Source organism: Oryctolagus cuniculus, chromosome 1, assembly GCF_964237555.1.
Source record: "Oryctolagus cuniculus chromosome 1, mOryCun1.1, whole genome shotgun sequence".
Lineage (NCBI taxonomy): Eukaryota > Metazoa > Chordata > Mammalia > Lagomorpha > Leporidae > Oryctolagus > Oryctolagus cuniculus.
This window is the reverse complement of record NC_091432.1, coordinates 106602871-106614989: the sequence shown is the minus strand read 5'-3', so window position 1 is coordinate 106614989 and position 12119 is coordinate 106602871. Positions and strand designations below refer to the sequence as shown.

General features: G+C 41.0%; 1 protein-coding gene across 4 annotated transcripts in view; it reads right to left on the bottom strand.

The window, feature by feature from the left end:
• LOC100357107 (NXPE family member 2) overlaps positions 1–11801 on the bottom strand; it is a 38826-nt gene extending 27025 nt beyond the window's left edge. Inside the window, exons 1-2 of one of the 4 annotated variants that reach the window (XM_051849113.2) lie at positions 11562–11801; positions 10008–10113 (exon numbers count right to left, since the gene is read on the bottom strand). In XM_051849113.2, the coding sequence (XP_051705073.2) occupies positions 10008–10013 (6 nt within the window). In that variant the 5' untranslated portion in view covers positions 10014–10113; positions 11562–11801. The remainder of the gene's footprint in view (positions 1–10007; positions 10114–11561) is intronic. The other 3 variants (XM_002708413.3, XM_070078585.1, XM_070078587.1) reach the window with 3 other exon arrangements.
• Between the last annotated feature and the right edge of the window lie 318 nt (positions 11802–12119).

Here is a 12119-nt window from a genome sequence, read left to right as displayed (position 1 = left end):
AATCAGTTCAAAAGATAACATTTTTCTTCATGTTGACTATCAAAGATATTCTCAAAATAAGAGTGTTTAGACAGGGCCAGAGCTGTAGTGTAATAGGTTAAGCCTCTGCCTGCGGCACCAGCTTCCCATTTTTGCACCGGTTTGAGACCCAACTACTCCACTTCTGATCCAACTCCCTGCTGATAACATGGGAAAGCATTGGAGGATAACCCAAGAGTTGGGCCCCTGTACCTGTGTGGGAGACCTAGAAGAATTCCCTGGCTCCCAGCTTTGAATTGGCCCAACTCTGGCCATTGAACAGAAAATCTTGAAGCCCAAGTATATGAATGCTATTTCCTTTGTCATTAACTGCTGTCAAAATTTCTTCTGTAATAAGATATTTGGCTATGTGAAAGAAAAGATATAGCATCATGTATGTCATACTCTAATAATTAGATCAGTGGAAAACTTTTACAAATCTTGATGACTTTGTGATCCCAAGATGGCAGAATGGGGAACAGCAAACTACTCTAGGCAAGGTATAAATAGTACACACACAAAAAAAAGTGTAGGAAGTACGTTCTCAGGGGAAACGTAGAAAATCACAGTGGAAATTCTACCATAGGAAGAGGAATGCCATGAATGTGGAAGGTGCAGACATGCAACAGGAACACAGACACAACACACAACCCCAGCACCTGAGAGCCAGAGAAAGTGCCAGCTTTGGAGACTAAGGTGAGATTAGCCTACAGCAACCCATGCCACTGGTGATATAGCCAGAGGGAGAGAAAGGTGTGAGTCCAGCCTGGAGCCCTAAAGGGGAAAAGGGTACCTGCTGTCCCAGTAAAAAGGGGAGGGGGCACGTTTCTCTCACCTCACCCATCCCCCCCACAGCAGTGCCCAGCAACCAGCTGAGAGAGGGTGGACACCATTTGGGGCATAAGAGGCTGTTGCAGAAGTTCTTGTGCACATGCACAGAAACTGGCTGAGACAAGATGCTGTCTTCTCAGCAGTACTGGTGGCAGCAGCTCCGGTGCATGCAGCCAGCAACTGTTGGGGAGAAGGCTACATTAAGCCAGCAAGTCTTGTTGCATGAGTGTGATCCAGGGATTATAGCAAAGGGGAAAAGCTGTGTTCCCTACTGACAGGGCCTAGGACATGCACGACTTTGATGCAGACCCTGCCCCTCAACATTCCGCAGACTGGGACTCAAACTGCCTCGGTGGAGCACACTCATGCAGCTGGCCTAGGACTGTCTCTGCCTCTCTGTGGATGGGACAGGCTAGTGGGGCAGAGACGATCTTCTGCAATCCATGATTGTGGGAGCCTTGTGGGCTGAGATTGTGGGAATTTTGTGATGGCACGAGAGGGCACGGGGCAATGACTATAGGCGACTCCACATGATCAGAGCTCCCTGATTGCCTGGGAGGGATCATTGCAGCGGGATTCTTCACACTGAAGAATGCACAGATCCTTTGTAGAGTTCATGAGTAATCACAGATGAGTGTTACTCTCACTGAGGGCTAATACCCAGGCATTGATATCCTTGGAAAAGGAGGTGAGGGTGTGATTGTGCCAACGGAAGTGACCCTAGCCCCCTTCGGTTAACAAGAAGAGATCTACCACATTCAACTTGGGTGTTACCCTTGATACTCTTACCACCTTGGAGCACTGACCAGAGTTCCCTGGCCAAACCCAGCATATACCTCTGGGAATTCATTGAAAGAGCAGATATTTCACTAAGACACAGAAGCATATAGTTCAAAGATAGAATCCACCGGAGGGAAAAAAAAAAACCACAGGTATCTTTACAAATGCCTATAAATAAATGAAGAAATTCAAGAATAAGGGAGACAGCATGAACCCCTCAAAGGAACACAACAGTACTTCAATATTAAAATGTGAAGATGAAGAGATTGATGAAATGCTTGAAATGGAATTCAAAATTGACACACCATTGAGCCAACTAACCAAAAAATAGGGAGAAGACCCAAATCACTAAAATCAGAGATGAAAAAGTAAATGCAACAACAGATACCACAGAAATAAAAAGAATCATCAGGAATTACTACATAGAATAATTTGGGAAAAATAGAAGAAATGGATAAATTCCTAGAAACGTACAATGTACCAAAATTGAGCCATAAACACATAGAACAGCTAAAGAGACCAAGAACCAAGCAGAGATTGAATCAGTAATAGAGATACTCCCAACAAAGAAAAGCACAGATCCCAATGGCTTCACTGCTGAATTCTACCAGCCATTTAAAGAACTGATTCCAATTCTTCTCAAGCTACTCAAAAATATTGGAGGGGGGGACCCTTCAAAAATCCTTCAATGAAATCAGCATTTCTTTAATTCTAAAACCAGGAAAAGAAACATCAGGGCCAGTGCTGTGACATATCAGGTAAAGCTGCTGCCTGCAGTGCCAGCATTCCATTTGGGTGCTGGTTTGTGTCCCAGCTGCTCAACTTCTGAGCCAGTTCTCTGCTATGGTCTGGGACAGCAGTAGAAGATGGCTCAAGTCCTGGGGCCCCTGCACCCACGTGGGAGACCTGGAAGAAGCTCCTGGCTCCTGGCTTTGGATTGGCAGCTGTTGCGGCCAGTTGGGGAGTGAACCACCAGATGGAAGACCTCTCTCTCTCTCTCTCTCTCTCTCTCTCTCTCTCTCTCTCCCCTTCCCTCCCTCCCTCCCTCCCTCCCTCTACTTCTCTCTCTGTTTAACTCTTTCAAATAAATAAATAAATCTTTTTTTTTAAAAAAAAGAAACAACAGAGAAAGAACTATAGACCAATTTCCCTGATGAACATAAATGCCAAAATCCTCAAAAAAATTCTAGCCAATGGAATACAACAATACATCAGAAAGAACATCCACCTGACCAAGTGGGATTAATCTCTGATATGCAGGGATGGCTCAACATCCGCAAATCAATAAATGTGACAAATGGAAGAACAAACCACATTATTATCTTGATAGATGCAGAGAGAGCATTTGATAAAATACAACATCCTTTCATTATGAAAACTTTAATTAAATTGGGTATACAAGGAACATTCCTCAACATAATCAAGGAAATGCATGGCAAGCCCACAACCAACATCTTATTGAATGGGAAAAAATTGGAGGCATTCACACTAAAATCTGGAACCAGGCAAGGATGCTCACTCTCAACATTGATATTCAATATAGTCCTGGGTCTGGTGCTGTGGCACCAGGCTGGGTCAAGCCCTGGCCTGAAGCGCCGGCATCCCATATGGGTGCTAGTTCTAGTCCTGGCTGCTTTCTTCCAACCTAGCTCTCTGATATGGCCAGGGATAGCGGTAGAAGATGGCCCAAGTCCTTGGGTCCCTGCATCCACATGGGAGACCCGGAGAAAGCTCCTTGCTCCTGGCTTCAGATCAGCACATCTCCAGCCATTGTAGCCAACTGGGGAGTGAACCAGAGGATGGAAGACCTCTCTCCGTCTCTACCTCTCTCTGTAACTCTGTCTTTCAAATAAATAAAATAAATCTTTAAAAAATACATAGTCCTGGAAGTTTTAGCCAGAGCCATTAGACAAGAAAAAGAAATCAAAGGGATACAAATTGGGAAGAAGGAAGTCAAACTATCCCTATTTGCAGATGACATGATTCTATATAGGGGATTCAAAAGACCACTAAGAGACTATTGGAATTCATAAAAGAGTTTGGTAAAGTTGCAGGATATAAGATTAACACACAAAAATTAGTAGCCTTTTATACACAGACAATCCCAGAGCTGAGAAAGACCTCTAAGATCAATCCTATTCACAATAGCCACAAAAAATTAAATATCTAGGCATGAATTTAACCAAGGATGTCAATAATCTTTGCAATGAACATTATAAAACATTAAATAAAGAAATAGAAAACATAAAAAGTAGAAAAATCTTCCAGGTTCATGGATTGGAAGAATCAAAATCATCAAAATGTGCATACTACCAAAAGCAATATATAAATGCAATGAAATCCCAATCAAAATTGGAAAATTTGGGGAAATGATGTTAAAATTTATATGGAAACACAAGAGACCCCAAATAGCTAAAGCAATCTTAAAAAACAAAAACTAACCTGGAATCATCACACTATCTGATCTCAAGACATATTACAGTGCAGTTATGACCATAACATCCTGGTACTGGCACAAAAACAGACATGTAGACAAAGGGAACAGAATAGAAAATCCAGAAATCAATCCATGTCATCTACCGCCAACTTATCTTTGACAGAGGAGCAAAAATCAATCCCTGGAGCAAAGATAGTCTTTTCAACAAATAGTGTTGGGAAAACTGGATATCCACATGCAGAAGTATGAAGCAAGACCCCTACCTTACACCTTACACAAACATCCACTCAAAATGAATCAAAGACCTAAATATATGACCCAATACCATCAAATTATTAGAGAACATTGGGGAGACCCTACAAGAAGTTAGCATAGGCAAAGACTTCTTGGAAAAGACCCCAGAATCACAGGCAATCAAACCCAAAATAGACAAATGGGTTTACATCAAACTGAGAAGCTTCTGCACTGCAAAACACAGCAAAATGACGAGGTAACCGACTGAACGGGAGAAAATATTTGAAAACTATACAAGTGATAAAAATTAATATCCAGAATATATAGAGAGCTCAAGAAACTCAACAAGAAAACAAGCAATTTAGTTAGGAAATGGGCAAAGGACTCGAACAGGTATTTTTCAAGAGAGGAAATTCAAATGGCCAACAAACACATGAAAAATGCTCAAGATACCTAGCCATTAGGGGAATGTAAATCTAAACAACAATGAGGTTTTACCTCACCCCTGTCAGAAAGGCATTCATACAGAAATCAACAAACAACAAATGCTGACCAGGATGTTAGGAAAAAGGTACCCTAATCCACTGTTGGTGGCAATGTAAACTGTTGTAGCCACTGTGGAAGACAGTATGGAGGTACCTCTAAAATCTGAATATAAACCTACCATATGACCCAGCGATTCCACTCCTAGGAATTTATCCAAAGGAAATGAAATCAGTATATGAGTCAGCTGTACCCCATATTCAGTGTAGCTCAATTTACAATATTAAGATATGAATTCAACCTAGATGTCTATCAACTAAAGACTGAATATCGAAATATGCTATGTGCATATTATTGAATACTACACAGCAGTAAAAAAATAAAATGAAATCCTGTGATTTGCAACAAAATGGATACAACTGGAAACCGTTGTACTGAGTGAAATAAGCCAGTCCCAAAAAGAAAAACACCATATGTTCTTTCCAATCTGTAGTAGCTAATAGAGTACCTAAAAGGTAATCTATTGGAGTGAAATTGACATTTTGTGATGCAGTGATTTTGACCAGCCCTTGTCTTGACTGTTGAGGAACAATGTTTTTTGTCTGTTTTTGTTTTTTACATTTTTCTTCATACTACTTTTTAATCCCTCTACTTAGTGTAGAGTTAACCTTATGAGTATAAAGTTAACTGAAAATAGATCTATATTGAAGGTACTCCTCCAGTACCAATATCTCTTTGTTTTTGAAACTTGTCAGCATTGTAGACCCATGATACTTAGCTGGCAATTACACTTCCTGGTACCATGTTTAACTTAATATAACCATATATTTTCTTGTTTACTTCCTACTTTTTCCATTAGCCTCTTTCCATAAGAATTTAAATATACTTAAGTATCTCCCATATTAACAAAATGCTTTTTTGAGACTCCAGTTCTCCTTTGTTTTTTTTTTTGTTTTGTTTTGTTTTGTTTTGTTTTGTTTTGTTTTTGACAGGCAGAGTGGACAGTGAGAGAGAGACAGAGAGAAAGGTTTTCCTTTTTGCCATTGGTTCATCCTCCAATGGCCGCTGCGGCTGGCGCACTGCGGCCAGCGCACCGCGCTGATCCGAAGGCAGGATCCAGGTGCTTCTCCTGGTCTCCCATGTGGGTGCAGGGCTCAAGCACTTGGGCCATCCTCCACTGCACTCCCGGGCCATAGCAGAGAGCTGGCCTGGAAGGGGGCAACCGGGACAGAATCCGGCGCCCCGACCGGGACTAGAACCCGGTGTGCCGGTGCCGCTAGGTGGAGGATTAGCCTATTGAGCCGCGGTGCCGGCAACTCCAGTTCTCCTTTAACTATCATGCTTTCACTTAGTCCCCACTCCTGCCAATTACATGTTGCAAGTTCTCTTCCATCCCTTTTCCCCACTTCCTCTCCTACAACTCACATCTCAGCCCAGTGCTTTTTTAAGGTTTTACTATTTACTTGAAATCAATAAGAATAAGAGTGGGATTGACTTTCCATTGACTGGCTCACTCCTCAAATGGAAAAATCAAATGCCTGGGGCTGGGCCAGGCTGAAGCCAAGAAATGAACATGTCTTCTAGGTCTCCCACATGGGTAGCAAGGGTCCAAGTATTTGAGCCATCACTTGCTGCTTCCCAGATGCATTAGTAGGAAGTTGGATCAGGAATGAACTATCCAGGACTCGAAGTGCTCCAATATGGAATGCAGGCCTCCCAAATGGCAGCTTAACCAATTAAACCATGTTTTACTCAGATCTACATATTCAATAATCTATTGAAGATATATCTCCATTTTGATGATCTGAAAGGATCTCAAATATAAATTGTTTCTGTATAAATTAATTTTCTGTTCTTCAAAAGTATTTCTCATACTCTGACATATTCATATACTCAATGAAAGTTATCACAGCCCTATAGCTCTGCAAACCTAGAATGCAGTTCCTGGTTAACTCCGCCATTTCCCCTCCTAGCCAATCATTATTGTTGTCAATTCTATTTCAAATTCATTGACTTTTTCCATCCTTATTGTTAGTTCTATTTTTCAGTTACCATTACCATTCACCTAGATCACTGAACAATCTTTCTTTATTTATCAATTATTTATTAAGCACCTCCTTTTGCCACACAATATTCTGGATACTTGGAAGTTAGCAACAAATAAATACAAAAATATTTGCCTTCTTAGATGTTACCTTATGGTAGATCAAGATAGACAATATTCAAAGAACATAATAAGTCAGTAACTCATAGAGTACAGCAGGGAGTGAAAAGCACCATTGCAAAAGGAAGTCAAAAGGGTAGAAGGAATTTTAAGAGGTTAGGATGGGCTGTTTCTAGAATCAAATAGATGACATTTGAGCAAAGACTTGAAGGAAGTAATAAGCTAGTTTTGTGGTCGCACTGTAGTGCAACAACACCCTGGCCTGAAGTGCCAGCATCCCATATGGGCACCAGTTCGAGATCCTGCTGCTCCATTTCCCATCCAGCTCTCTGCTATGACCTGGGAAAGCAGTAGAGGATGACCCAAGTCCTTGGGCCCCTGCACCCACGTGGCAGACCCAGAAGAAGCTCCTGGCTCCTGGCTTTGGATCTGCACAGCTCCAGCCATTGTGGCCAACTGAGGAGTGAGAAGACCTCTCTCTCTTCCTCTCTCTCTCTTGCTCTCTCTCTCTGTCTGTCTCTACCTCTCCTTCTCTCTCTGTGTAACTCTTACTTTCAAGTAAAATAAATATTTTTTTAAAAAAGTTAGCTTTGTGGACACCTGAAGGAAGAGCAGATAGATGAGACAGCAGTGAAAGAATGTCTTGGGACAATGGAAGTTCTGTGTCGTTTACCCAAATGAGACTAAATGAAACAATATGCCAAGGAATTTCACCTATACCAAACTAAAGGTGATTAGAGTACCATATTCAAATTTTCCTTTAGAAGTATAATTTCAAATTATTAAAAACAACCATGATATTGTGTCTATATCAAAACCTGAAACAATGTACAAACAGCAAATGTTTGTTGAATGAATGGTTAGAACTGATGGAGACTGAAGGCAGGGAAATTAATTAGTAGCTATTTTTCAGCACTTTAAGTGAGAAATGACAAAGGACTAAACTTTAAAGCAAGGAATGTGGATGGAGAAAAAAAAGGGCTGATTTGAGAGGCAGGTTTTCTAACACTTACTGGTTTTTACCTAGTCGAGAGTTTTTGCTTGGTTGACTACATGGTCTGCAGTCAGTAGTCAAGATAGGAGAGATACAGGAAAGCACAGGAAATTTCTTTCCATTAGGTCTTGTAGGCTTGTTTTGTTTGTTTTTCCAAGGGAAGATGGTGTGAGGTAGAACAGATTCAGAGTGTGTTTTTAAATATGTCTTGCCCACCTTTTCTTTTTTTATTTAAGAGGCAGAGAGGATGGAGAGGGGGTAGAGAATTCTGGTTTAATGCACCCCTCAAATGCTCACACCAGCTGGGAATGAACTGGGTGGAAGTCAGGAGCTAAGAACTCCATCCAGGTCTCCCTACTGGGTGGCAGGGACCCAACCACTTCAGCTATCACCTGCTGCTTCTCAGGATCTACACTAGCAGGGAGCTGGAATCCAGAGCCAAAGATAGACTCAAACCCAGGTACTCAAATATGAGATACAAGTGTCTTAATGACAAGTTCAAAGGCCCACTCATACTGTGTATTTGTGTATGTGGGTGGGGCAGCATTTTTAAGAGGCTTAAGTGGAGACATCCAATGAACAACACATGTACAGCAGTGGGTCTCAGAAGTGGCTTCTGCTCTGGGAACACACTGTAGAGGTTGTTAAGCTTCAGCATTATATAAAATCAGCAGGGGAGATTGTGAATACATCATAGGCTCAACCCCCAAACTTTCAGTAACTCTGGAGTAGGGCTCAGCAATCTGCATTATACACACACAAGCACAAACATGGAAGTTCTGGTGCAGAGAGCCCTCAAGTCTAACTTTAAGAAACACTAATACGGGTAACAAAGGAGTATGGGGGGTATGAATGAAGTCCTACAAGTGTGCAAGAAAAGAAGATCAAAGGAAGAAATCTAAAGAACTCAGAATTTGGAGAGATGACCCAAGAAGAGAAACCTCCTGAGTATGGTCTAAGCTCTTTTGCTAGTTCCCATTATCTTTTTTTTTTAACTTTTATTTAATGAATATAAATTTCCAAAGTACAGAATATTGATTACAATGGCTTCCCCCCCATAACGTCCCTCCAACCCACAACCCTGCCCTTATCCACTCCCTCTCCCCTTCCATTCACATCAAGATTCATTTTCGATTCTCTTTATATACAGAAGATCAGTTTAGCATACATTAAGTAAAGATTTCAACAGTTTGCTCCCACACAGAAACATAAAGTGAAAAATACTGTTTGAGTACTAGTTATAGCATTAAATCACAATGTACAGCACACTAAGGACAAAGATCCTACATGAGGAGTAAGTGCACAGTGACTCCTGTTGTTGACTTAACAAATTGACACTCTTGTTTATGGCATCAGTAATCACCCTAGGCTCTTGTCATGAGCTGCCAAGGCTATGGAAGCCCCCTGAGTTCACTGACTCTGATAATTTTTAGACAAGGCCATGGTCAAAGTGGAAGTTCTCTCCTCCCTTCAGAGAAAGGTACCTCCTTCTTTGATGACCTGTTCTTTCCACTGGGATCTCACTCGTGGAGATCTTTCATTTAGGTTTTTTTTTCCCCCAGAGTGTCTTGGCTTTCCATGCCTGAAATACTCTCATGGGCATTTCAGCCGGATCCGCATGCCTTAAGGGCTGATTATGAGGCCAGAGTTCATCTTATATAAATAAAAAATAAAAACTGGAAAAAATTAATAAGAAAAGGAACAAAGAAAGACAGACCACAGGAAAAGAAAAATCTGACACATGTTAATCAGACTACACAAAGATGATGAAAATGTTCTGAATAAGACAGGGAACTTAATTGGAGATATAATTGGAGTACAGTGTCCGAGGCTAAAGAAGGAAGGGTTGAAAGGTGGGCTGGTTGGCTGTGCCAAAAACCACTGAGATGGCCACGCTCCACCTGCCCCTAAGAAATAGCAACAACGGAGTACATATTGTCCAAAAGAGCAATGCTGACTAGGGAACCCTCTCAACTTTTATTTCTTGCCTTTCAGGCAGGGGGTATTAGAATGAAGTCATTCATTGTGACTTTATGTGAAAGTTTACACAAGGAATCAATTCCTACCTTCATGTGGTCTTCCGAAGCCAAGTATATGACCCAGAAAACTATTGTAAATATCAGTAACACCAGTGACTTGCGAGCTATGGCATTTGGAAACAAAACGAATATCCTGCAAGACAGGACAGGAGAAATAGTCACACAAGAAATCAAATAGACATGGCACTGGTCTGGGCATGTTGGTTCCTCCTCAGTAATCTCTGGAACAGGGTGAGAGTCTCCTAGGCTTTCAGAATGTTCCTTCTATGTTCTATTAGAAATAAGAAGCAAAGTTCTTCCTTGGGGCAGGAATCAGAACCAGTTGAGGGATTCCTGGCTTCTGACTCTCAAGTTATTTCTACAAGTGTGGAGTCACATCAGGCCTCTGCATCTTCTCTCATTGAAGACTCAGTGTGGACAGCAAGCTGTAGCATTGTTGACCCCAGTAAATGCTTCTTTTTACCCAAGTAAATGCTTCATTAACCCAAAGTAAATGTCTTCTACTAAACCCTGGTTTGTAAATCTTTCTGACACACATGTGCACACGCATACTCACAAGTTTTCTGATGCACTCCCTCTCATGTCTCCTCTGCCCCCAGAGGCTTCACAATAAATCCCCCATTAATATTTTTAGGACACTTGTTTCCATCTTGGGTTTTATCCCCTCATGCCAAAGTTGTCAGTAAACAGTGCCAAAAAGCCCAAGAGTTATTGTCTTTAGAAAAGCTCACTAAAAAAAAAATTTAAAAACTTAGTCTCAAGAAAAGCTCAGTAAATATAAAAAAAAAAAACACAAAAAATTTTGGTAGCTCAATATTTTAGTTCTAGTTTTTAATTAAAATTTTATTAACATGAAAGAGTTGTAGAGTTTTATGGCATATGGTACAATATTTCAGCACATAAATACAGTATCAGCTGACTAAATCAGGCAGTTGCCTTTTAAATTTCCTTATCTTTTCTTTGTATTTGGAGCCTACCAGCTCCTTTCCTCCAGTTCTTTATATGTGTAGAATACATGATTGTGGATCACAGTTGCCCACTGGGCTGTAGGGCAGCAAAGCTGATTAAATCTACCCCTCCTCCCACCACTTTCTCAGTTTCCTATAAGCACCTTTTTAAGTTCACATTGACATTGTTTTAGCTTCCATATATGAAAGGGAACATGCAGTACTTGTCCTTCTGTGTCTGGCTTATCTCTTAAACTCAGAATCCCAAAAGTATGTGAATATGTGGCTTAAGAACTAAATTATGGTTGTGGTTCTCAAATTTACCTCCTGGGATCCAGAGTGAATAAAACCACACCAAGTCCCAATTCAGGACACATGAACATGCACACACACACACACATACACACACAAACCACAATCCTTCTAAAACAATACTTACCCTAACTACATGTGATGTACTTGGATATTTTCTAGTTATTCTATTTTATCCCACCCAGTTGTATTCTGCATTAAAAGTATTTTTAATACCCAAATAAAACAATTTGACCATCCCCCTAAAGGGCTGCGACATGCCATTTGCAAAGCACCACTGGTCTACAGCTCTCTGCCCTCTCCCCACTCCATTAAAGCCTACCAGCAAAAGTTGGAAGGCACTGCACCTGTGGATGCATAGCTTCTCCGTCATTTTCTCGTTTTATCTCCAATGAATGACAGCTGCACAGTCTCCTTGATCGAAGCCTTGGTTTCAGGGTTAGAGTTTCCCAATAAGCTTCATCAATCAAAAGCTGAAATGTTATTTGTGTCCACAGAGTGCCAGCTGGAGTCACAGCTCTCCTTTTCAGGGATCTGTTCCTGTTTATTCTACACAGCCAGTGGCAGGAGGAAGCTCCAAAGCTTGATTTTTAAAGAACAGACAGCTAATTGCAGGGCAAGGTCAACCGTTGGTTGAGGCATTATATATTTATGTGCAAACTGTACTTCCCTTGCTTATGCCTTTGTTTGACTGTGATGTGTAGTCACCTCCACATTAGAAGGGGAAATACCTGAAAACTTGGAAACAAGAAAAACAGAAGCCCTGGTCCACAGTTTCAGAACACCGGAGAATCACTTTAGCTGATTCCTCTCAACATTTGGAGTATTTTATTTTTGAAAAAAAGATTTATTTTTATTTGAAAGGCAGAGTTACACACAG